This window comes from Borostomias antarcticus (genome assembly GCF_949987555.1).
Source record: "Borostomias antarcticus genome assembly, chromosome: 8".
NCBI lineage: Eukaryota > Metazoa > Chordata > Actinopteri > Stomiiformes > Stomiidae > Borostomias > Borostomias antarcticus.
In genome coordinates, this window is record NC_140241.1 from 18,419,732 (window position 1) to 18,444,269 (window position 24,538).

At 51.6% G+C, this 24,538-nt stretch overlaps 1 protein-coding gene across 1 annotated transcript in view; it reads left to right on the forward strand.

The window, feature by feature from the left end:
• The window catches only part of LOC311312531 (autism susceptibility gene 2 protein-like), a gene marked incomplete at its 5' end in the record, with an annotated part of 51,902 nt that overhangs the window by 25,373 nt on the left and 1,991 nt on the right, over positions 1 to 24,538 (forward strand). Inside the window, 8 exons of the mRNA XM_084442492.1 lie at positions 20,064 to 20,469; positions 21,810 to 22,066; positions 22,215 to 22,444; positions 23,447 to 23,542; positions 23,663 to 23,719; positions 23,840 to 23,869; positions 23,956 to 24,027; positions 24,301 to 24,427. Of these exons, the coding sequence (XP_084298618.1) occupies positions 20,064 to 20,469; positions 21,810 to 22,066; positions 22,215 to 22,444; positions 23,447 to 23,542; positions 23,663 to 23,719; positions 23,840 to 23,869; positions 23,956 to 24,027; positions 24,301 to 24,427 (1,275 nt within the window). The remainder of the gene's footprint in view (positions 1 to 20,063; positions 20,470 to 21,809; positions 22,067 to 22,214; positions 22,445 to 23,446; positions 23,543 to 23,662; positions 23,720 to 23,839; positions 23,870 to 23,955; positions 24,028 to 24,300; positions 24,428 to 24,538) is intronic.

The following is a 24,538-nucleotide window of genomic DNA, read 5'->3' on the forward strand; positions in this document are numbered from 1 at the left end:
TGATCTGAATGGATCCGCTTGGGGACCCGTAGGTGTAAAACCCCCTCTCCGTCAATATTCGGGCTACCGTACTGGCTCTCTGATCAGTCGTGGGATATGCTTGGGTGAATTTTGAGAACACGTCCGTCACCACCAGCACATTCTCTCGGCCATCGCTAGCCTTTTCCAGTAGTGTAAAATCTATAGCAATGATCTCCAGGGGCCTCGAGGCAGTGAGGTTGCCCATAAATGTTCTTGCTCGGGGTTGGACAGCTTTAGAGACTACACATCGACTGCACTCGTGGCAATATTTTTCAATGTCCTGCCACATGCGGGGCCAATAACATCTTTCACGCACCAGACTCGTCGTTCGTTCTGCCCCCTGGTGGCCATGGTTGTCATCGAGGCTACTCAACACTTCTTCCCTCAAACAGAGAGGCAGTAAGAGCTGCAGCACCTCCCTGCCCTCACCCGGTTGGATTATTCGGCGGTACAGGACGTCATCTTTTTCCCTGATCTTAGCCCATTGGCCCACTAAGTGCCGAAACTCTGCACCTTCCCTACTCCGTTGTTCTTTGGAGGGCATTCTCCTGCTCCTCCAGTATTGCAGAAAGGGCCCAATGACAGGGTCCGCAGCTTGCAGCGCTTTTAAGTCTGCCTTTTGGCGGGTGGGGAGGGCATCAATCACACTGCTAAACGCGGTCACAGGAAGACTAGTCATAGGCTGTGGGTGTCTCTGCCTGACCTCTTGTGGTATGGAGATACCTGCAGCTACTGCATCGATGGAGTCTTGGGCATTCTGCCTTGAGAGTGCATCCGCATTTCGATTAGAGGGTCCAGGGCGATACTTGATCTCGAAATCGAACAGGGCAAGCTCTGATGCCCAACGCTGCTCTACCACTCCCAACTTCGCAATGCACAAGTAACTGAGAGGATTGTTGTCTGTATAGACAGTGAATTTCCCTCCGAGCAGATATTCTCTGAATTTGTCTGTGACAGCCCAGTTAAGGGCGAGGAACTCCAACTTCCTGGAGCTGTAATTCGACATGTTTCTCTCCGTAGGCCTTAAGCCTCGGCTGGCATACGCAATGGGCCTTCGCTGCCCTTCTTGCTCCTGGGACAAGACTGCCCCCAAGCCAGCATAGCTGGCATCAATTTCCAACACAAAAGGCTTAGAAAAGTCTGCATACCCGAGAACAGGAGCACTAACCAGGAGCTCTCTCAACCCCGTGAAACTTTGCTAACATTCTTCGCTCCACCGCCCTTCCAAGGTCTTCCTGCCCCCAGTTTTTGGCTTCTTTCTACTGCCTTCAAGCTCTGCCACCAGTTGGTGTAATGGGGCAGCGTACTGCGCAAACCGTTCCACAAAGCGCCGATAATAGGAGGCAAAGCCTAAGAAGGAACGCAGTTCAGCAGTAGTGGTAGGACGCTTCCATTTAGCTACCACTTTGATCTTATCTGGGTCGGTTGCTACTCCTGAGGCAGAGATTACATGGCCTAAATACTTAACCTCCTGCTGAAAGAAGTGACACTTCTTCAACTTGAGTTTTAGGCTGTGCTCTTGGAGGCGCGCCAGGACAAGTTCTAGCCTTTTCAGATGTTCTTGGAAGGAAGAGGAAAAAATGATGATATCATCAAGATATAGTAGGAGGGTTTGCAAACTCTGATCTCCGAATATGCGCTCCATCAGTCTTTGAAAGGTGCTGGGAGCATTACAAAGTCCAAAGGGCATTCGGTTGAACTCAAACAACCCAAAGGGTGTGCAAAAAGCAGTCTTAGCCTTGTCTTTCTCCGCCACAGGGACTTGGTTATAACCACTGGCCAGGTCTAGAGTACTGAACCAGCGAGCACTGGTCAAGGCGTCCAAGGACTCTTCGATCCGTGGCAAGGGATATGCGTCTTTTCGGGTCTTTGCATTCAACTGCCGGTAGTCCACGCACAGCCGTATATCGCCATCTTTCTTCTGCACGATCACGATGGGAGAAGAGTAGGGGCTACAGCTTGGTCGAACTACCTCCCTTTCTAATAGCTCATATATGTGAGCTTTGGCCTGATCATACTGGGTTGGGATTAGGCGTCGATAATGCTGCCTAATAGGAACTTCATCCAATAAAGGTATTTCATGCTCCACTAACGTAGTACAGCCTATGTCCCAATCCCCTTGACTGAACACCCCCCAATACTTTTCTAGCAGAGCCCTACTCTCCTGCTCTTGCTCAGAAGTCAAGGTGGGCCAGGAAAAAGCTGAAGAGTCAAATGGGGAAACGGTGGATGCCCGCTGTGATTGAACAACAGCTATTTGGCCCTGGACCCCACCTTCCTGAATGGTGATAGAACTTCCTACTTGCTTCAACTGAACTACATGGAGCTCACCTAAAACAGTGTGGGGTTGAAGCCACACATCCTGCACACTTACATTTACAACAGGTAAGGTGACCTGACCCTTGTGAACTGCAAGTAAAGCCTTTGAAATGAGTAAACCTGCAGGAAGTTGACCTTCCCCAAACAAGGGCTCTAAGAACACAGAGGGGAGGGAGGCTCGAGATACCTGAGGACAAGCCGTGGTGATGAATTTTAAAGAACCTGCAGGGATGCACATAGCTGGACCTTGGAGCTGGACCTTGGACCTTGACCTTACCAATACAACCTCTCTCTAATAATGTGTCCATGCTATGGCATTCGGAAAGTGCTTGTTCCCAATTAGGGCTCACAGTTTGTGCAAAACGAGGGTCAAAAACAGAACCATGATGGCCAAACAATTCATGATAGCAGCTGCAGATTATGTTCATCCCGAGTAAACCAGGCACTTTACATTTTTGTGGTTGAAAAAATGAATCTGGGGAATCTTTTACTACTAAAACACCCATTTTGGGTAGGGTCTTACCCAACACATTAACATCCAGCTCTAGATAACCAACATAGGGAATTTCCAAGCCATTAGCTGCTTTTAGCTGCAACCAACTGCATTGCTGCAGCTGCTCTACCCCCTGTGACTGGAAATACTGCTTAAAAAAACCCTTGGTGATAGTAGTGTAGCCAGTGCCACCTTGTGGCTGCGGGTAGCAGCCCCTAAAGACATAAATGAGCGATAGGCAGCCACAGAAAAATAGCGAATAGTTCCGGCCGAGAGGAAAGGGCAGGTGCACACCCTTGTTACGCTCATGGCGGAAATGTTTGCCGAAGCTGTTCTACGGCGTCGTTGTGGAGTCTGTTTGACGCCTGATTAGGATTGGTATTGTACCGTTGAGTCCAGCATAGCAGGAAGCTACAGATTCCTTCTGCTGCTCTTACTGTTGAGTCCCTTATGATAGCATTAAAGGTTATTTTTCTGGTATAATGTATTCTAGTCCGCCTGGCATCTGTGGCTGGTATTGAGGCAAAATATCTGGGGTTGCCTCTGTGGGCGGACTAGTTTATTTTCTTTATTTGTGTTGTTTGTTTTTGTGTTGTTAGTCGCCACTTCCCCCAGAGCCGTAGGCCTACAGGGTGAGCTGTGCGTGAGGAGAGCTGGATGGCTGGATAGACGCAAGAGAATCCTGACACTGTGTGTGTGTGCATACTAGCCTTTGTGGCATCTGATTATCAGCGTGTTTTGTTCCAGTGTGGATTGCTCATGTGTGACAAGTGTGAAACAGTTTGGAGTGGTGTGCGGTGAACTAAATGGTAAATTTCTCTTGTTATACCCAGTCAGAAGGTCCCCTCGGCCTGTATCCTCAATAAACCTTGGCACTTTATTAAATATTGTTCATCTTGCTCTTTTTTTACTGTGCGGCGCAAGTTGAGGCTTGCTACATTTGGCGTTGTCGACAGGGATACATACAGATTTTTTTTCTTCTCTTTTTTTATGTGCCAAGGTGAGTTGAGTATAGAGTAGCCTAATAATATGGTGGGAAGTGGTTGATATTGATTGTGAATAATTTGAATGTGGAAAGGGACAGTAAGAGCAGTGGGGGGATTGGTGGGACGGCTGTAGAGTGTATCCAAGTGTCTTGTCTTCTGCTCAAGCCTATTCTACAGGCAAAGACAATGGCAGAGCCCACACGCGAAGTAATGGAGGAACGCATTTGTGAACTGGAAAAACAACTACAGAGACTGCAACCTACACCTGGGACTTCCAATACTGAGGTTGTGTCCTCTTCGGCTGGAGCTGAGAGAAGGGAGGTGGTTTATGTCCAACAGGACCGTAACGTACCTAAATTCTCAGGGAAGTTGGACAAGCCAGACTCTCTCACAGTAGAAGAATGGATTGATGAAATGAAACATTTTGTTGTTAATAAACCGATAAGTGAAAAAGAGAAGGCTCATATAGTGTATAATCATCTAGAGGGTGCAGCTCGCATTGAGATAAAGTTTCTGCCCTCAGAGGCCAAAGAGTGTGTGAAAGCCATATTTGATGTGTTGAGGGAAGTTTATGGTTGTTTACATTCCCATGTGTCCCTACAACGTAGGTTCTTTAATTGTAAGCAACAAGAAGGGGAGTCCCTCCTTGATTATTCACATGCGTTAATGGATTTGATGGATCAGATTGTAAAAACTGATGAGCAGGCTAATGCTAAATCACAGAAAGATCTGCGTGATCAATTCTGTGATGGAGTGAGAGACATCAGTCTACGTACCAGGCTACAGGATTTAGTGCAACTAAACCCCCGATGGACCATCCGTGAGGCCAGAAAAGAGGCTATTCACTGGACGGCTCAGTGTGAGAGTCAACCTTTCAAACATAAGTACAGCCACCCCCGTCCAGTGTCTAGTGAGGTCCAGGCTCAATCAGCTGGTACAGCCTCAGGTGTAAGCCAGTCTGAGTATGCAGAACTAAAAGCTCTAATGCAAGCGCAGCTAGAGTTGGTGACTAAAGCGCTAGGGCCCTTAAAAGGAAATCCCAGCAGTAACTCACTTTCTAGAACCAAGAGAACCCCAGGCAGTAAACCTGTGTGTTTTAGGTGTGACCAGGTAGGTCACATAGCACGTTACTGCCCCAATCCAGTCCCTCCTAGGCAGACACAGGTAGTCCGAGAAGAGGAAGGGGTCCAATCGCAGACATCTATGCCTTCGGAAAACTAGAGTCTTCCAGCATGCAGAGCCACATGCTGGAAGGAAGGTTGTTAGGCTCGGACTCAAGTAACCTGTCTAAACTTGTGGGTAACTGTCCAGTAGTAGAAGTTACCATGGGAGGAGTGAAAGTGAAGTGTTTATTAGATACAGGGTCTATGGTCACGACCATAACTGAGAGTTGCTTTAATAATCATTTTGCAAATGTGCTCAAGGGTTCTTTACAAGACTGTGGGTGGTTGGGGCTCAAGGCAGCCAATGGTTTAGACATCCCTTATCTGGGTTACCTTGAATTGGACATTACTATTATGGGGAAAAGTATGCCACACCGGGGTGTTCTTGTTGTTAATGATTCAGCTGATCTTCATATGAAGAACCAGAAAACTGTTACCCCTGGTGTGTTGGGGATGAATGTGATCACTGGTTTTTATCATGAATTGTTTGAACAGCATGACCCTAATCTCTTTGAAGCCCCCTCCATGCAGTCTGCTGCCCCGGGATGGAGACAACCCCTTAGACATTGCCAGATGGCTCAGGCTGTAGCAAATCCATCCGAAGCCCACAAAGTCAGGGTACAGGGTAAGACTCCGATTTGTGTTGCAGCTGGCACATTAACCCTGGTTCCTGTCACCTGCCCAAAAGTTCCTTCACAAAAACAGGTTGAATTTTTGGTAGAACCACTAGGGTTTGATGAGGGTGTTCTTCCGGATGGGCTGCTAATTTCCCCTGCCCTAGTGTTAGCAGAAAGAGGAGTAGCTTACATTCCAGTCACCAACGTACATCACTCTGATGTCTGGTTAACCCCTCGTAGGGTCATGGCAACAGTACAGGTTGTAGACTTGGTGGTCAAAAGTGATCCTCAAGTAGAAATTCTGGTAGATGAGGATTCTCAAGAGTGTACAGCCTATGTGTCTTCTCAAATAGCGAACCCTTGTGGGAATTTAGACTTTGACACCCTTCCTTTGGGGGGTCTGAGTAGCATGGAGCAGCTCCAAGCCAAAGCCCTTCTATTAAAATACAGCTCATTGTTTGCTAAGAGTGAGACTGATGTTGGGTGTACTAATTTGATCACACATGAGATTCCCCTCCTAGATGAGGCCCCAGTGCGCCAGCCTTACCGCCGTATCCCTCCTTCCCAGTATGAGATAGTTAGAGCCCATATAAAATAGCTATTGGAAAGCCAAATAATTAGGGAAAGTAGTAGTCCCTACTCATCCCCCATTGTACTGGTGCAGAAGAAAGACGGAGGTATTAGGATGTGCGTTGACTATCGGCAACTAAATGCAAGAACCAGAAAGGATGCTTATCCCTTGCCAAGAATTGAAGAGTCCCTGGATGCTCTCACCGGGGCTAAGTGGTTCAGTACCATTGATTTGGCCAGTGGGTATAGCCAAGTAAAGATGGCAGAAAAAGACAAAGCAAAGACTGCATTCTGTACACCCTTTGGCTTGTTTGAGTTTAACCGTATGCCCTTTGGATTATGTAATGCTCCCAGTACATTTCAACGTCTCATGGAGCGCATGTTTGGAGACTGTCGTTATCAGTCTGTGCTGTTGTACTTGGATGATGTTATTGTGTTCTCAAATTCAGTACGACAGCACCTGGAGAGATTGGAAGAGGTATTCTCCAGATTACAGCAGCAGGGGCTGAAGATTAAACTCTCTTAGTGTCAGTTCTTTCAGAAACGAGTGAAGTATCTGGGTCATGTTGTCTCCCCTGAAGGCGTTGCCACTGATCCAGATAAAGTGGCGGCTGTGAGAGAGTGGAAGACCCCGACCAACCTAGCAGAGGTCCGATCATTTCTAAGATTTTCTAGTTATTATCGGCGATTTATTGCAGGCTTTGCCAAAATGGCTGCCCCGCTTCATCGGGTGGTGGCCCAGCTAAGCACTCCCGGTAGGAAGGGAAAGACTCCTAAGAAACCACTGATGTCCGCCTGGACCCCAGAGTGTGAGACATGTTTTCACCAGCTTAGGGAAGCATTAATTTCAGCGCCTGTGTTGGCATATGCAGATTTTCAGAAACCATTTGTGTTAGAAATTGATGCAAGCCATGGAGGTCTAGGGGCAGTGCTCTCCCAAGAGCAGGGAGGGAAACTCAGACCTGTAGCTTTTGCTAGTAGAGGGCTTAAACCTACTGAGAGGAACATGGATAATTATAGCTCTATGAAGCTTGAGTTCCTTGCCCTTAAGTGGGCTGTTACAGAAAAGTTTAGAGAGCACTTGTTAGGGGTCCCCTGTACGGTATACACTGATAACAACCCCCTATGTCACCTAAACATAGCAAAACTGGGTGCCCTGGAGCAGCGGTGGGCCTCCCAGCTGGCCTCCTTTAACCTCACTTTGAAGTACCGTCCAGGATCTAGGAATGGGAATGCGGATGCCCTATCCCGACAGTATGTGGAACCAAGGGTGTCAGAGGAGGAGATGCCCAGTGGAGATGAAGAACAGGCGGGGAAGGATCTGGGTACTCAGTGCGAAATCTCTGCTTTCCCGGGCTGTTCGCAGGCGGACTTGACCAAATTGCAGAGGTTAGATGCAGTCATTGGGCCACTCCTGACTCATTGGAAGAGTGCGCGGGCCCCAGAACCTTCAGAGAGAGAGCACTTGAGTGGGGAGACAAGGGAGCTTATTCGCCAGTGGGGGCGCTTGGAGGAGAGGGAGTCTGTGCTCTACAGACGAATCTATGCCCCTGATGGAGGTAAGGAGATTAACCAACTCCTATTGCCCCAGTGTCTCAAAGAAAACATCTTATCTCTCCACGACCACCATGGGCACCCAGGGGTAGAACGCACCTTACAACTGGTACGGGCCCGCTGCTATTGGCCAAACATGTCCAAAGATGTGGAGAAGTGGTGTCGGGACTGTGAAAGGTGCATTTTAGCTAAGGCAGTGCAGCCGAAGGTTAAACCGTTCATGGGTAGTCTTCATGCTTCTCACCCCCATGAAGTCTTAGCCATAGATTTCACTGTACTGGAGCCTGCTACGGATGGAAGGGAGAATGTTCTTGTAATAACGGACGTGTTTTCTAAATATACACAGGCTATCCCCACTAAGGACCAGAGAGCCAGCACAGTGGCAGAAACACTGGTGAGACACTGGTTCCACCTCTTTGGCCCCCCCTGCCGGATCCACTCTGATCAAGGCCGGAATTTTGAGAGCAACTTGATTCAACAACTGTGCAAGATATACAACATCCAGAAGAGTCGCACCACACCATACCACCCGCAGGGTAACGGTCAGTGTGAACGGTTCAACCGCACCCTGCATGACCTCCTCCGCACACTGCCTCCTAATCAGAAAAGACGGTGGCCTCGCCATCTTTCACAGGTGACCTATGCATATAATACCACTGTCCATCAGTCTACTGGCATGACCCCGTACTATCTGATGTTTGGGCGGGAGCCTCGTCTGCCTGTTGATTTTTTGATAGGAATAGGTGAGGAGGATGCTGGTGTGGGCACTGTGGAGGAGTGGATGCGGGAGCATTGTGAGTCCTTGGAGGGAGCGTATGATTACGTGAGGCAGCGGCTGGCTGCGAGAAGACAACAGCGAGATCAGAGGTATCTGGGGCGGGTAAATGATCCAGTACTCCACGAAGGTGATCTTGTTTACACCAGAAATCACTCTGTGAAAGGACGTAACAAGATTCAGGATGCTTGGGACCCCACGTTATATCGGGTGGTGCGACGACCACAGGAACAGGGGGTGGTCTATTCCATTGCCCCTGTTCACCAGGAGGGGCCAGTGCGGCAAGTCCATCGCACCGAGTTGAGGAGAGTGCCAGCTGGTGCCACACGGGATGGAGAAAGGGGGTCTGATGCCAGACTACCATGGGATCAGGGGAATGAAGAGGATGTGGAGTCGGATGATGAGTTGGTGCCCACAGGAGTATTGATCTACGAGCGCCAAGAGGGAGATGACTGGGGCAATGGAGCTGATGCTGGTTACTCAGAGGAACTAAGGCAGGAAACCCCAGAGCCAGAGACCGAGGTTGTAGTGGGGGCTGAGGTGGATGGTGCTTCTGAATCCGACCTTGAAGAATCATCTATGGGGGAGGGTCCTCGAAGGTCAAGCAGAAAAACAGCAGGCCAACATTTTAATCCCTTCCGATTACCTCAACCAGTGAAGGCTAACCATAAGTCACAAGGGCAGGACAGTTAGGTGGTTGAAACATTGTGTATGACACCGTGTCTACTGGATTATTTGATATTTTCTTTGTTTTATTTCAGTACATCGTCGGGGCGCCGATGCACTTGGAGGGGGAGGAATGTAGCCAGTGCCACCTTGTGGCTGCGGGTAGCAGCCCCTAAAGACATAAATGAGCGATAGGCAGCCACAGAAAAATAGCGAATAGTTCCGGCCGAGAGGAAAGGGCAGGTGCACACCCTTGTTACGCTCATGGCGGAAATGTTTGCCGAAGCTGTTCTACGGCGTCGTTGTGGAGTCTGTTTGACGCCTGATTAGGATTGGTATTGTACCGTTGAGTCCAGCATAGCAGGAAGCTACAGATTCCTTCTGCTGCTCTTACTGTTGAGTCCCTTATGATAGCATTAATGGTTATTTTTCTGGTATAATGTATTGTAGTCCGCCTGGCATCTGTGGCTGGTATTGAGGCAAAATATCTGGGGTTGCCTCTGTGGGCGGACTAGTTTATTTTCTTTATTTGTGTTGTTTGTTTTTGTGTTGTTAGTCGCCACTTCCCCCAGAGCCGTAGGCCTACAGGGTGAGCTGTGCGTGAGGAGAGCTGGATGGCTGGATAGACGCAAGAGAATCCTGACACTGTGTGTGTGTGCATACTAGCCTTTGTGGCATCTGATTATCAGCGTGTTTTGTTCCAGTGTGGATTGCTCACGTGTGACAAGTGTGAAACAGTTTGGAGTGGTGTGCGGTGAACTAAATGGTAAATTTCTCTTGTTATACCCAGTCAGAAGGTCCCCTCGGCCTGTATCCTCAATAAACCTTGGCACTTTATTAAATATTGTTCATCTTGCTCTTTTTTTACTGTGCGGCGCAAGTTGAGGCTTGCTACAGTAGTAACCATGGACCCCGTGTCTAATAAGCAAGGGACTACAACGTCCCCCATACCAACTTCCACTATAGGACAACTCCCTATGAGCTGAGATGGGTGTTCAGATGAAATACGGTTGGAGCACAAAAGACCCCCTTCTGATGCCTGGCTCCCTACACCAGAAGGCGCTAGTTTTCCGACGGCTGCATAGCACTAGAAGCTATTCCTGTGGTTTGGCTCCCACTGAATGTTCTGGGGCCTGCCCTATTGGCTGAACCTAAGTGGGGATTTAAATCAACTGAACAGAACCTGGCAATATGACCACCTTGGTTACAACGGGAACAGATTGGTTTACCGTCAGGTTGAAACCTATATGGCCTAGCAGGGGCCCTCCCTCTGTCACTGTGCCCAGAGGCGCCCAATTGCTTCAAAATGGCATCGAGCTGTAATGTTTGCTGACGTAAAACCTCTTTCACCTCAGCAATCTCACCATTAGGTTTGATAGCAATAACGTTAGTGTCTGCCTCACAATTGCTCACATAGGCATCACAAGAGTGTGCCCGAGCCCTCTGTTTATTCACAAGTTTACCCCGATCAACCCAACTAAGGGCTACACGACGAGCCTCCATGAAAGACAGTATAGGAGAAGCCACAATCTTATCTTTTAAATGTCTACGGAGCATGTCATCACGCAGGTGTTCTACAAACTGGTCACGTAAAGTGCGGTCAGAGTTAGGAACCAACCCCTCAGGACTCTTACGAGTAGCAATGTCCATAATAGACTTGAGTGCATGAGAATACTCCCTAACAGATTCTCCTTCTTTCTGTGTACGTAAATAAAACTGCTGTTGTACAAGAACATACACCTGTGAACATGCATAGTTTTCCAAAAGAATGTCGAACACTTTATCTGGGGTGTCCCTGTCTGCAACAGAGTGAAATTTCATTTCAGCTTTTGCTTCCCCATCTAAATGATCAAACAAAAACAGAGCCTGCTTAGCTGGGGGCATGCGTCTAACTGATAGACACCTACGAGCTTCCTCAATCCAATCCTCAACAGACATCAAGTCACAAGAAATTTTGCCAGAAAATCTAGGGCATTTACGCTCTCTAGGCACAAAAACATAACGCTCAGGTACAGATTGTGGAGGAACAGCGGCTGGCGTCCCACTGCTAGATGGGCCGGAACCTTCCCCCTGAGAGCCATTGTTAGAGGCAGGTTGGTCTCTCAAGCGGCTGTTTTCAGCTTGAAGCTGTCGTACCTGTTCGATGAGAGCTTGCAACTGTTCCTGCATATTGTCCTCCGACATGGCAAACAGTCTTTCTTTCAAGAGTCCAGTAGAGTAGTCCTGATGTCCACTTGATGTCCGTCGCCGAGGTCCACACCAAGGCTGTCCAGGGGATGATGAGACCCTAGATGACCACCACTGTTTTTCCCACTAAACTATGTGCCACTAAATGAATGTTACAACAAATAAGGGCCACCAAAGAAGAAAACTAAATACCATAGGACACACAATGAAAGAAAACCCTACCACAGCCTCTGTGATCCTGCACGACAACGCCATATGAGGCGGATTGGTACTCTACTGTTAGTTGTTTCGACAACGCCACTCTCACGTATAGGGGTGAGAGGCCCTCAAGCGAGCAGACTATAACTAAAGCTGGGTTCCCTACATATGTCCTGTCCAATTAAATGAACTACAGCAGAGGCAGTGGTAGAAAAAGTATAAGTACAATGGTTTATTTAATCAACAGGTCTCTACGGCATACAAACAGACATCACACAATATAAAAATAGACATTTGATAAGAAAAAGAATAAACGCTATGGGCGGGGGCAGGACGTAATTGGGACTGCGCGTATGGTTGTTGGGTGAACTCCTAACCTGGGAGGGGCATGCTATATCACACGTGCGTTAAGGAGGTCATACGTGGGTAAAGATAATAAATCACACCAAATTGTATGGATAGCACACATCACACATCACACATAACTGAAAATCACACCAAACGTTTTAGGCTAACCCCATAACAAACACACTCACTGCAAACCAACACATGTCACCAGGTTAGCAAGCCAGGCCTAACCAATACGCTGCATAAAGGCTAGGCGCCAAACTAATACACTCAAAACAAGTCTTTGTAACAAAACAAAACTTAATGGCCCTAACATCTATGGGAAAAACAGTGGCAGTCGCTGGACACTACCTGTGGCCAGAGATTAGTATTAGTTACAGTTCACAAGCAACACAGTTCAAAGTGTATTTTAATTAACCTACCTAACAAAACGTACCAAGAGCTGCTGGGTTTAAAACCCGGTTTGTTCAACGCTTGCCCACAGTCACCAGGAAGTTGAGGAAACCGCTGCTACATATGATTAGTCAAAAACATTAGTCAACCAAAAGTCAAATGAAAAGAAGATGGCTAGTGCCAGCATAATGATAGATAAGCCTACCTTAGTAGCACTGGGCTAATGCCTAACACATCAATCAGATCAAACACTCCACAGACAATTTCCTCCCGCACTGCTCACAGCACCGAACGATGGTTACGTATTGTAACCCTAGTTCTATGAGTGGAGCGGAGCCCCACAGGGCTAGCTCCTATTGGCTAGCGAAACCCAGCTAGCTACATTGACTGAAGAAAAAAACATACACGCACCTGTGTCCAAGCAAGTCCGGTGCACCACTGTATAAGCGGGCTACGCCCGCACATCTGCTCCTAACCGTAATTTTCAGCGAGCAGACTGCGGGGTCAGCAAGTCTGTTCCCTGTGGGGCTCCGCTCCACTCATAGAACTAGGGTTACAATACGTAACCATCGTTCTATTTCGTGGAGCTCCGCCACACAGGGCTAGCTCCTATTGGCATAAGCGGAGCTACACGACCGCACCATACACTCTTGCTGGCCCCAGTAAGGGAAAAACCAGTCAGGACACAAGCCAGGGCTCCAAGGCGAGACCATACTAACAGTTGATCCGACCCAAGCACTGGCCCCACCCCGCCACACTCAGTCTATCACAGCCGAGGGCAAGGAGAGGTACGTGGGGCGAGAGCTGGACCAAAGCGGTTACTCCGTAACAAGCCCGTCCCAGCCTCACTCATAAACAGGAGCGGAACGTCACTAGACGGGCCTGTTCCTACCTTAGCTGAACCGGTGAGACCTGAGTGAGTCACGTCTGCTTTCCTAGCAGGAAAAGACCCCGCGGCTCGAACCGGTTCTCCAGTGGCGGCGAGACCTGCCGTGGTCCATTCTGACTCTTTCACAGAAGACCCGGTGACTCGAGCCGAACACCTACATGAAACATCCCGTCTAACGCTGGCTCGCACCGGCGGCTGTGTTTAGCACAGATGACGCCACAGAGACAGAGGACATGGATAAAAGGTAATAACGGACAAAAGGAGATGGGGACGACCAAGTCGCCGCCGCACAGATGTCCTCCACTGACACACCATTGAACAGGGCAACTGACGTGGCCACACCCCTTGTGGAGTGTGCCCGAACAGCACCAGGCAGAGGACGACCCGCAGTCACGTAAGACTGGGCAATGCCCTCACAGATCCAATGGGAGAGACGCTGTTTCGACAACGGAGAACCCACCTTCCCTGGGCCGTGGCAAACCAACAACTGGGGGGTGGTGCGGACCGCAGCCTTGCGCTGGACGTAACACGCCAACGCACGCACAGGACACAACAAATGCAGGCGGGCCTCTTCCTCGCTCGCATGAGGTGGAGGATGGAAGGCTCCCAGCTCCAAATCCTGTGCTCTATAGGCGCCCCGGACCACCTTCGGAACGAAAGATGGATCCGTGCGCAACACAGCTTTGCTCCCATCACCCGTGATGAGAAAAACTGTCAACGCCCTCAGATCACTGACCCGCTTGCCCGACGTCAGAGCAAGGAGCAGCGCGGTCTTAATCGATAGCCACTTGAGAGATATCCGCTCCATTGGTTCGAACGGCGCTTTACATAGCGCATCCAGAACCAAGAGCAAATCCCAAGGCGGCGCCGCAGCCTTACGCACAGGGCGAAGACGGCGCGTGCCGGCCAGGAAGCGTTTAACCAGGGGATGCCCGAAAAACGTAGTTTTGGTGAACCCCTCATGGCATGCGGAAATAGCACACGCATACACCTTGATAGTGGATGCTGCCAAACCGCCACCATGTTCCATCAGGTGCTGAAGGAATTCCAAAATCGCCTCGACCGAGCATGACTCGGGAGCGAAGTCCCTTTCCTCACACCAACGCGCAAAAGCAGCCCATTTGCCAGAGTAAACCAAGGCAGTGGAAGCCGCGCGCGCGCTCTGAATTGTACAGATCACGGCCGGAGAGAGTCCCCTATCAGACAATCTCCGCCGTTCAAGAGCCAGGCCACCAGCGGCCGTCCCAAGACCGGAGGTGCGCAAATTGAGCCCTCCGCCTGGGACAGAGCGTTCGGCCAATGAGGGATGTGCCACGGTTCTACAGTAGTCATGGCCATCACTTCTGCATACCATCTCGGCCAGTGGCGGTCCGGCTCTATCAGTATTACCGATGCACCCTCTGACCGCACCCTGGCCAACAATGGTAAAATCAGCCCCATCGGCGGGAAAGCATACAGCAGCGCCCCCGGCCAGGGGGCATGCGCGAACGCATCCACGCCCAGCGGAGGCTGGTCCTGCTGTCTTAGAGAGAACCAGAGGGGACACTTCGCATTCTCTCTCGAAGCAAAGAGATCCACCCCTGCTCTGCCGAACCGGGTCCAGAGCTGAGCCACTATCTGAGGATGTAGGCTCCACTCGTCCGGGTGAGGCCCGCCCCGAGACATCAGGTCCGCCCCGACGTTCAGACGGCCGGCAATGTGCCGCGCTGTCAGTGACCGGAGATTGACATGAGCCCATCGCCACAGCGTTACCGCCAGACGGTGAAGCGCTGGCGAGCGGACTCCCCCTTGTCGGTTGATGTAAGCTACTGTGGTCTGGTTGTCTGACCGCACCAGCACATCGCGCCCCTGTACCAGGTGTACAAAGTGGCGCAATGCCAGTAGCACCGTCTCCAACTCCAGGAGGTTGATGTGGCGCCGTTCTCCAACGGCCCACAAACCACCTACGGCCTGGGACAGACATGTACCACCCCAGCCGCTTAGAGACGCGTCTGTGAAGACAGCGACGTGAGCCGACACCCTGCCGATTGGAATACCGTGCGCTATTACGCGCCGGTCCCTCCAATAGTCGAGGTCTGCTGACAACGACCCCGGCATCCGCACAAGGCGCCATCTGTGCCTCACAGGGTCCAGACGAAGCCGCGCGAACCATCTCTGCACGCACCTCATGTGAAGAAGGCCCAGTGACACTACCACATGGGCGGCTGCCATGAGACCCAGAAGGCGCATGATCGACAGAACCGCGATCTTTCGAGAAGGACGGCAAACACTGAGACTCTCCTCCAGTGTTTCCCTCCTTAAATCGGATAGCCGTGCTCTCATGGCGCTCGTGTCCAGATTGATACCTAAGTAAACAATCTGACGGGCCGGCCACAGAGCACTCTTCTCCCAGTTGACTGCAAACCCCAGGTCGGTGAGATGCCTCACCACCGTGGCGGTATACATCAGAGCCAACAAAGGCGACGGAGCCAGTACCAGCAGGTCGTCCAGGTACGCCGGGATCCTGATGCCCTGCCGGCGCAGTGGCCTCAACGCCGCCTCCACACAATTGGAGAAGGTTCTGGGGGCGAGCGCATATCCAAACGGGAGTCTGGTATATTCGTACACCACACCCAGGTAGGCGAAACGCAAAAACTTCCGATGCCGATGAGCTATCGGTATGTGGAAGTAAGCGTCCTTGAGGTCTATGCTGGTGCAAAAATCGCCGGGAGGAATGCCTCCAGCATTTGTCGCACCGTAAGCATATGGAACTTCAGATTCGCCACCGTTTTGTTGAAAAGGCGGAGGTCCAAAATTGGCCTCACGCCCCCCGTCTTCTTTGGCACGAGGAAGTAGCGGGAATAAAATCCCTCGTCCCTCTGGTCTGACGGGACCACAGTTACCGCTCCCTTCGCCATCAGTTCTGCAATCTCTGCTGACAGAGCGGCAGCCTGAGCGGGACGCGGTATCACTGTCTCCACTACGCCCGTGAAGGGCGGTGGGGGGCAACAAAACTGAATGAGATACCCTTCCCGTAGAACACGCTGCAACCAGCTGTCCAGGAGACATCTCTCCTGCCAGACTGTGAAGCGGTTGGAAAGAGGTTGCGCCGGAGATCGCGGGAACAGATCGAGGAACCTGCCATAGTTCAATTTGGCCCTGACCGCCACCGGACAGCTGAGAAACTCTGCTGTCCTGGCCCAAGGCGGGCCACCCTCGAAAGGGAGATGAAAAATCCCCATTGGGAGTTCCATGTCCCTGAACAGCGCGAAGATGAATGGCATTCCTGTCAAGAAGCACTTCATTCACAAAAAGAGGAAGTGAGTCGACACCGTCCGCATTGCTAACAAGCCGCCGTTGCTCATCCCATTGAGAGAAAACGGCGGAGTGATGCAATGCGGGAAGCCCCGCCTTCTCATTTGCATGATCTGTCAAGGTGCCGTCTTTCGCAGACCGACTAGACGGGACATGAGAGGCGGGCAGTGATTTCGCGCCAACATCACACAAAGCGGCTAGGCGAAAACCATGCGACTGGTGCACGTTGTGAGATGAAGTGTGGATATCAGACACCATAGGCCTGCTCCTTTTAGCTAAAGGCCGAGCGTTGGTATCACACACACTGACGGAGCGACGCCTCGGCTGCTCATGAAAATAGCTAGCCGAGGCAGTAAACATGGAAGTATTCTCACTGACCGGTGAGCTTGAAAACTCTACCTGTCGAACACACAGGGAGAGGCTCGAACACTCGGCCCGAATGAACGAACGCCGTCTGGGGGTCTAGCGCATCTTTTTCGCCGCTAAACCCCGCCAGCGGTCGGTCCCGAGAAAACTCCGAACAGGGCAGTACAGCCATAGCACTTGGCCTGGGCGCACACATCCCCTCTGTTAAAAACCCAAACGGTCTGTTTAGAACAGGGGCGGCGAGACCTGCCGTGGTCAAATCTGACTTTCTCACAGAGGACCCGGCGGCTCTAGCCGAATATATTACATTCGCTGAACTGGCGAGAGCTGCGCACGTCACGTCTGCTCTCTTTGCAGGAAAAGACGCTGCGGCGAGACCTGCCATGGTCAATTCCGACTTTTTCACGGAAGACCCGGTGGCTCTAGCCGAATACATCACATCAGCTGAGCCGGCAAGCCCCGCGTGAGTCACGTCTGCTTTAGCAGGGAAAGACTCCGCGGCTCGAGCCGGTCTTCCAGCTGCGGCAAGACCTGCCGTGGTCAATTCTGACTCTTTCACAGAAGACCCAGCGGCTCTAGCCGAGAACATTACAGTAGCTGAAACAGGTTGTTTAGCCTTGTGTGTTCGCCGGCGCTTGCTCCCAGTCGCGGCAGCATCAGCCGGAGCACGCGGACGTGCCGGCACACTGCGCTCCCCGGAGCAGCGAGGTGGCGAGCGAGGAGGAGCCGGTCCTGCTCCTGGCTGCGACACTGCTCCAGGATGTTAGACACAGCCGCCCCAAACAACCCCTCCCTACTGACCGGTGAGTTGAGGAGGACACCCTTGCTTTCCTCGCGCAGACGAGTCAGGGAGAGCCATAGGTGGCGCTGCTGCACCACCGACGTGGCCATCACTCCACCCAGACAGGAGGCGGAGATTCTCACAAGCTGAGCAACGGCTCCGGCGGCTTCGGCCATCTCCGCTCTCCTGTCTTCATCCATAGAGGGGGGGGGTTTGCTCCGTAGCTAGCTGGCCGATGTAAATGGCCAGCATAGCAATGGAGGAGGAGGCAGCCACGGCCTGCGCGGCCAGAGAAAAACTTTTGTCGGCCAAGGACAGGGTTGTCTTGTCCTTGACGTCCGGCATGAGAGGCTTCGTGGCCAAGCCCCAGGCGGAGGAACCAGGCACCAGGACCGCTGCAATGTCGGGTTCCAGAGGAGGAGAGCCGATAGCTGCTACGTCAGTCCAGCCGGTTACCCTCGTAGCTCTGCTGAACTGGCGAAGCGGACCTCTGATGGCCAACGGCCGCTCCCATTCAGCCTCGACGAACGCCTCCAGGTCAGGCATAGCCGGCAGGAGACGAGGAGCAGGCTGAGAGGGACGCCCGTAGCAGACGGAGCTCCACAGTGGGAGCCCCGTAGTCGCAGCAGCCTCCGGGACGGAGATACCGAGGTGATGCGCGGCTCTCTCCAGCAGCCGGGGCAGGTCGCAATCGAAGGAACCCTGCCCCGGGAAGGAGGCGCCACTAGCCGTAGTGGCTTCTGACGCAGAGAGACCCTCGTCTGCCTCGGAGAGCTCTTCCTCATGATCCGTAGGCGCGAGGGAGGTAATCGGGGCCGCCGGTTGTTGCGGGGGCGCGCCGATGTCCTCGCCGACCAGCTGGACCAGACCTTCAGTCTCCAGCGGCGGCAGAGCGAAGAAATGTGCCCGGAGCATCCTCTCCATGGGGTCCAGGAGGGCGCAGATCTCGCAGGCGGGGGACGGAGCCAGACCCGCTCTGGCGTGCTGCGGCCCCAGACAGCGGAAGCAGAGGTGGTGTCCCACGTCGCTGTAGCGGGAGCCGCAGACACAGAAACGATCCGGCGGATCAATCGGCGCCGGCAGGGGGTCATCTAAGGACGCCGCCAGCTCCGCTTGGGTCCGCTGAGTAGACATTCTTATCTTCTTTCAGTATCAATGCGAGCTGAAAATTTTGAAGGAGCAGATGTGCGGGCGTAGCCCGCTTGTACAGTGGTGCACCGGACTTGGTTGGACACAGGTGCGTGTATGTTTTTTTCTTCAGTCAATGTAGCTAGCTGGGTTTCGCTAGCCAATAGGAGCTAGCCCTGTGGGGCGGAGCTCCACGAAATAGAACAAGGACTAGCACAAGCCTGTTAGCAAACGCTACCTTGAATTATCGCGGGGCTTGAGGTGGAAGGAAGTGGCACTCAATAGGCTGCCTAAAAACTCCTGGGTCCTAAAGCTACCCGGCTACACATATTCTATTTCATTATAATTGTAGTAGGTCGTCTTCACACTATTGTTTAAGGGATTGTCAATTATATAATTTGTATAAAGTCAGTTGGATGGCTGGTTATTCAGATAGTTGGCACTTAGCATAGAGAGAATGAGATCATTCACACTTGGGAGCCTTATTCCCGGCGCACATTTACACATAGCTGAAGCGGTCGCTTACCACTCTTATCATCGAGTAACATGTGTTGACAGCAAATCTATAGACCACGGCCACGATATCGTCACAGTTCGCGCTGAAAAACCTTTTTTTGTGCCGGTTCAGAACCAACTCTGGGGTTCCCGAACTCATTTATTTTTGGTTGAAATGATCGGAACCGTTCAAAATTTCGCGAACCGGCACCGAACCAGTTCCTTCTTGGTGGAAAAGGGCTATCATTGAGTCTGCTGAAAGCCATCTGGACTTCAGACTGCTGAAAACACACCACTCTCTCTCCAAGTCCCCCTGCTTTTGTCAAAGATAAAAGACCACTAGAGGCTTAGACTAGCATTATGTAGGCAGAAAATAGGCTGTTTCTTAAATTCCAATTATAATTTTCTCAATCACCACTTTCACTGGTGCTTAAGGAGAGTTAGTGCTGTAGCTGATGATCTTTTATCCCTTAATAGTTTCCTAAAATGCTCATCTATGATATTAATCTGTAGATATACTGTCGTGTTAATTATGGTCTGGCACTAAAGGACATTGCATGCTGTAATCAAACAATAATAAAGATAAGTGACTATTTAATGAAGTGTTGATGTCACTTTCAAGTTAATTTTAGATAATAGTTTATGATTTTATGGTAATCTCTTCTTTCTCTCTCTCTCCCTCTCTCACTCCCTCTCTCTCCCTCTCTCTCTCTCTCCCTCTCTTTCTCTCCCTCTCTCTCTCCCTCCCTCTCTCTCTCTCTCTCTCTCTCTCTCTCTCTCTCTCTCTCTCTCTCTCTCCCTCCCTCTCTTCCTCTCTCAGTGTCCCCAGTCCCTGCAGCTGACCAGGAGGGGGCAGCAGAGGTGTGCAGTGGAGGCAGAGTGTCCGGTCTGCAGCGCAGCCAAGAGCAGAGCAGCTACGCACCGTTGTCTCTGCCTGCGTCTAGCACCGCCCCTCCACCCCGGCCTGCGTCTGGCCCCGCCCCCCCAGCCCGGCCTGCGTCTGGCCCCGCCCCTCCACCCCGGCCTGCAGGCTGCCCCGCCCCCCTAGCCGCTCCCATCAGCACTCAAACCACTCCCCAACCACCTGTGTGTGTCAAGAAGGAGAGGTCTTCCCCTCACATGCCCACCACACCCAATCTGCGAGGCCTGGCCCAGGTCAAGAGAGAAGCTCAGGTCACATGTTCACATCCTCCGGTCCGTTCCCTGGACCCCGGCCTCCACCGCAGGTAGGGCCTCATCTGCTCATCCTCTGGCTCTCACAGTAGTGGTTCTTCTTCTTCGTGTCTGGCCATCTTCTATATCACGTCTTTCCAGTGGTTGGCGCAGGCGAGCGCAGCGGCCTTTGTTTGGGCCAGGTCATCTCCAGTACATTGTGGAGCGTAGCTACATCTCATGATGTGTTTCTTGGTTTGAGGTTCACACACACACACACGCATCAGAAGGTGTTAGTTTCTATTTCTTCATGGATGCCTTGCAGCGTCCTTCGCCGACCTGCAGATGGTTCAGTGTTTTCCAGGCAGTCCCAGGTTGGTCATGGCCAGTAGCGAGACGTTCGTCTGGGATGATGCCTCTCTCTGTCCACCGTATTGCTGCCCAGGCTGGTCCACTGGTTGTGCCACTCAGTAATCCTGGCAGCGGGAGGCGTGGTCTCCAGTTCTTCAGTGGCGTCCAAGAAGCTGCTCCTGGAGCTGAGCCGGTTCTGGGGGGCGGAGTGTTCCTGGAGCTGAGCCGGTTCTGGGGGAGTGTTCGTGGAGCTGAGCCGGTTCTGGGGGAGTGTTCGTGGAGCTGAGCCGGTTCTGGGGGAGTGTTCATGGAGCTGAGCCGGTTCTGAGGGGCGGAGAGTGTTCATGGAGCTGAGCCGGTTCTAGGGGAGTGTTCATGGAGCTGAGCCGGTTCTGAGGGGCGGAGTGTTCCTGGAGCTGAGCCGGTTCTGGGGGAGTGTTCATGGAGCTGAGCCGGTTCTGGGGGAGTGTTCATGGAGCTGAGCCGGTTCTGGGGGAGTGTTCCTGGAGCTGAGCCGGTTCTGGGGGAGTGTTCATGGAGCTGAGCCGGTTCTGGGGGAGTGTTCATGGAGTGAATGCCGGTTGTCATTGGCCTGCTTTGTGCGCTGGGCTTTGGCGATGACTGCTCTGCGGTACAGTAGCGGTGTGTGACTAGGACTGGCTATTGGAACCCACAATATGCTACATATCACAATACATGGGTAACGATATGATTGTATCACAATACAATACATATTGCAATACTCACTATTGAAAATACAACTCCACCCCCCACTTCAACTCCCCCCCCACTTCAAGGTGATCCTGAGGGCAGAGGACATTTAAGGACATTTTCAATCCGCTTTAAACAAGAATAATGTATCGATGATTAAATTCTATCCTTAATTTTGTATATCTTTATTCCATGTCTTGTTCTGTGAATTTACTTTGTGCTTTTTTTATGTATCGATACAAAGGGCTGGAAAATCGATACAGTATTGTGGAAAGAAATATTTATGAATTTTTTTTTTTTTTGCACAGTAGACTCTGTGTCCAGGTGCTAAGTCTCTCTCCTGTCCCTGCAGTCATGGCAGCAGCAGCATCAAAGGTTCCAAGAGACACCCCCAGTCCCCCCACCAGGGACACCACTGCTCTCCGTCTCCCGCCCACCACGGACACCACTCCCCCCCCCACCCCGCCCTGCCACTGTCCATCTCCCAGCTGCCTGGCCCCCACTACTTCCTGCCAGGCCAGAGCCAGCGCCGGCCGGCCATGTTTGCCAGTCCTCTGTCTCTCCCAACCAACAGCATCGTAGGACACCCCGCTAGGACCGGCTACTCTGGTAAGAAGCATGCCTAGGGTTAACAAGCAAGGGTTAGGGTTAGTTAGAGTTAGGGTTAGGGTTAGGGGTTAAGAGTGTTGTGAATGAGAATGAGCAGCTGTGGGGCTAGGGTTGACCTCTTTGACCTCTCTCCTCTCTCCACCATCAGAGCATGACCTCCTTCGCCAGGAGCTGAACAAACGGTACCTGGCACAGAGTGGAGAGAGGGGGGCGGGCCCAGAGAGGGGGGCGGGGCCAGGCCCTCAGTTCCATCAACACACGCACCAGCACCAACATCAGCACCAACACACACACCAGCACACCTTCACCCCCTTTTCCCCCTGTGGACCCCCTGCTGGCCTCCTGGGCACGCCCTCTGCCCTCACCATGGGCCGGACGGTAAGTACCAGTGAGATCATCTCCCTAATTAATCACCTTATGAAAACGCGCCTTCAGTGAGAAGAATGTTTCGGACTGTCTGAGAATTTTGTTTGGGAACTAGAGGTTACATTGTGTCTCATGTTTAGCTTCAGGCCTCTGAGACCTACAGTAGATAAAAGTTTTACTTCTGTGTGTTTCCTAAATGTCTCTCTCTAGGTTGTCCTGTTAAGATATTATAATACTCGATTATAATATCTCAACATGCCAGAAATATCATGTCTGCTTCTTAAAAGACACATATTAGCTTTCAGTCTACTGAAGCTGTTTCCACCCTCAAGGGGACATGTTGAAGGTTTCAAGGAGGGTTAGGGTTCATGGAGAGAAAAACCAGTGAAGTGGCAGGTCCGCTCAGCTGAGCCAAGGCTGTGTAGATGGATCTCATGGCTATTTTGACACTCAAAGCCCTGCTGTCAGTCTAAATGACTCTGGTGCAGGATAAGGAAAGAACTCATTGGGGTCCTTTTCATGGTGGGTAGTTGGTCATGGGCGCTTGTGAAGGCATAGGGTCGACTCTGATCAGGGCTGTCTGAAGTGTGAACCCACATCTGTTGAACTGAGAGGAGAACAGTACACTGCTGGTTTGAACGTTTGTGAGGAACTGGACTTGCAGGATCACTCGATCTATGACATAAGCGTACTCTTACAGCTGGAAAAGTACCCAGTCAAGCTGGAAAAGCCCCTGTTCAAATGTGCTGCATGTCAGCTCACTGCTTGGTTTGGTCTCGGTTCAGAACTGTCACTCTTTACACCTCAGTTTCTCTCATGTCACGTCACGCCCTCTGCCCCTTCATTCCTCCGGGCGTCCTGGTCCTTTTTTTGTACCGTTAAGCGTGCCGTACTTTACTCAGCACTGCTGCCCCTGTCTGAGCTTCCGAGCATCATGTGATGTTCTTCTCTGAGTGAGCAGAGTGTTTGACCTGTCGTATTGTAACTGGTTAACCTGTGTGTGGTCTTGCCCAGTTCCTCCCCTCCTACCCCCCAGCGATGCCCGGCCTGCCGGCCCTGCTGCCCCACTCAGGACCCTTCAGCTCTCTGCAAGGAGCCTTCCAGCCCAAGGTCCTCACCACTCCTCCCCTCACTGTGTGTCTGCTGTTCCTCCCTCATTGTCCAACATTTACCGCATTCCACACAGCAGCTGTAGCATTGTGAACACATGGTCTCGTATCTCTCCCTCAGGCGAACCCTCTGGATGTGGCGACACGGCCAGGAGAGACCCCTCGCTCTCTCCCCAGGGTAGGGCTTCCCCCCACAATAGAAAACTCTACCTAGTACCTGGATGTGGTGGCTTTACATAGATTTGTTGAAGCAGCGCTATATGTGCATACATTCATCTCTCTCCCTCTTTTTTCACAGATAGCTGATCCATTCAGAGAATCGTCCAGGGTAAGGTATTTAGTGTTCATACTCTAGTCCTAACTGTCTAGTGTCTACCAGTACTAGAATGTTTCTCCTGTCCTATGATCTTACAGAAGGCTGGGAAGTGGTGTGCAATGCATTCTCAGATAGCCTGGAAAATTCATCAGCACCAACAAAGGATGAGGGTAATTCTGTTACACTGGATGTTTCCCCATCCTTCTGTCAATTGATAATTCCATATTCTCTATTGAGTTTTTCACTCGTCATCCCTTCTGCCTCACGCCCCGCCCCTTCCTTCTGCCTCATGCCCTGCCCCCTCACCCTGCCTCACGCCCCGCCCCCTCACCCTGCCTTGCGCCCCGCCCCCTCACCCTGCCTCACGCCCCACCCTCTCACCCTGCCTCATGCCCCGCCCCTTACTCTGCCTCACGCCCCGCCCCCTCACCCTGCCTCTACAGCACATGCGTGTGGATCCTCATCAGCTGAACACCAAGCTGGACCTGTTCAGCCGCCCTGCCGGGCCAGGTCTCCCCCCGGGGCTGCCGTTCTCTCATGACCCCACCCGACCCCTGCTGTCCTCCTCAGGTTAGTCCGCCTGCACAGCAGATGAGACACAGCTTTGATTATCTAAATGCACTAATGAATACTGTATGGTTTCTGTGTGGCTCAAAAAATCCATGAACCAGAGAATTGAAC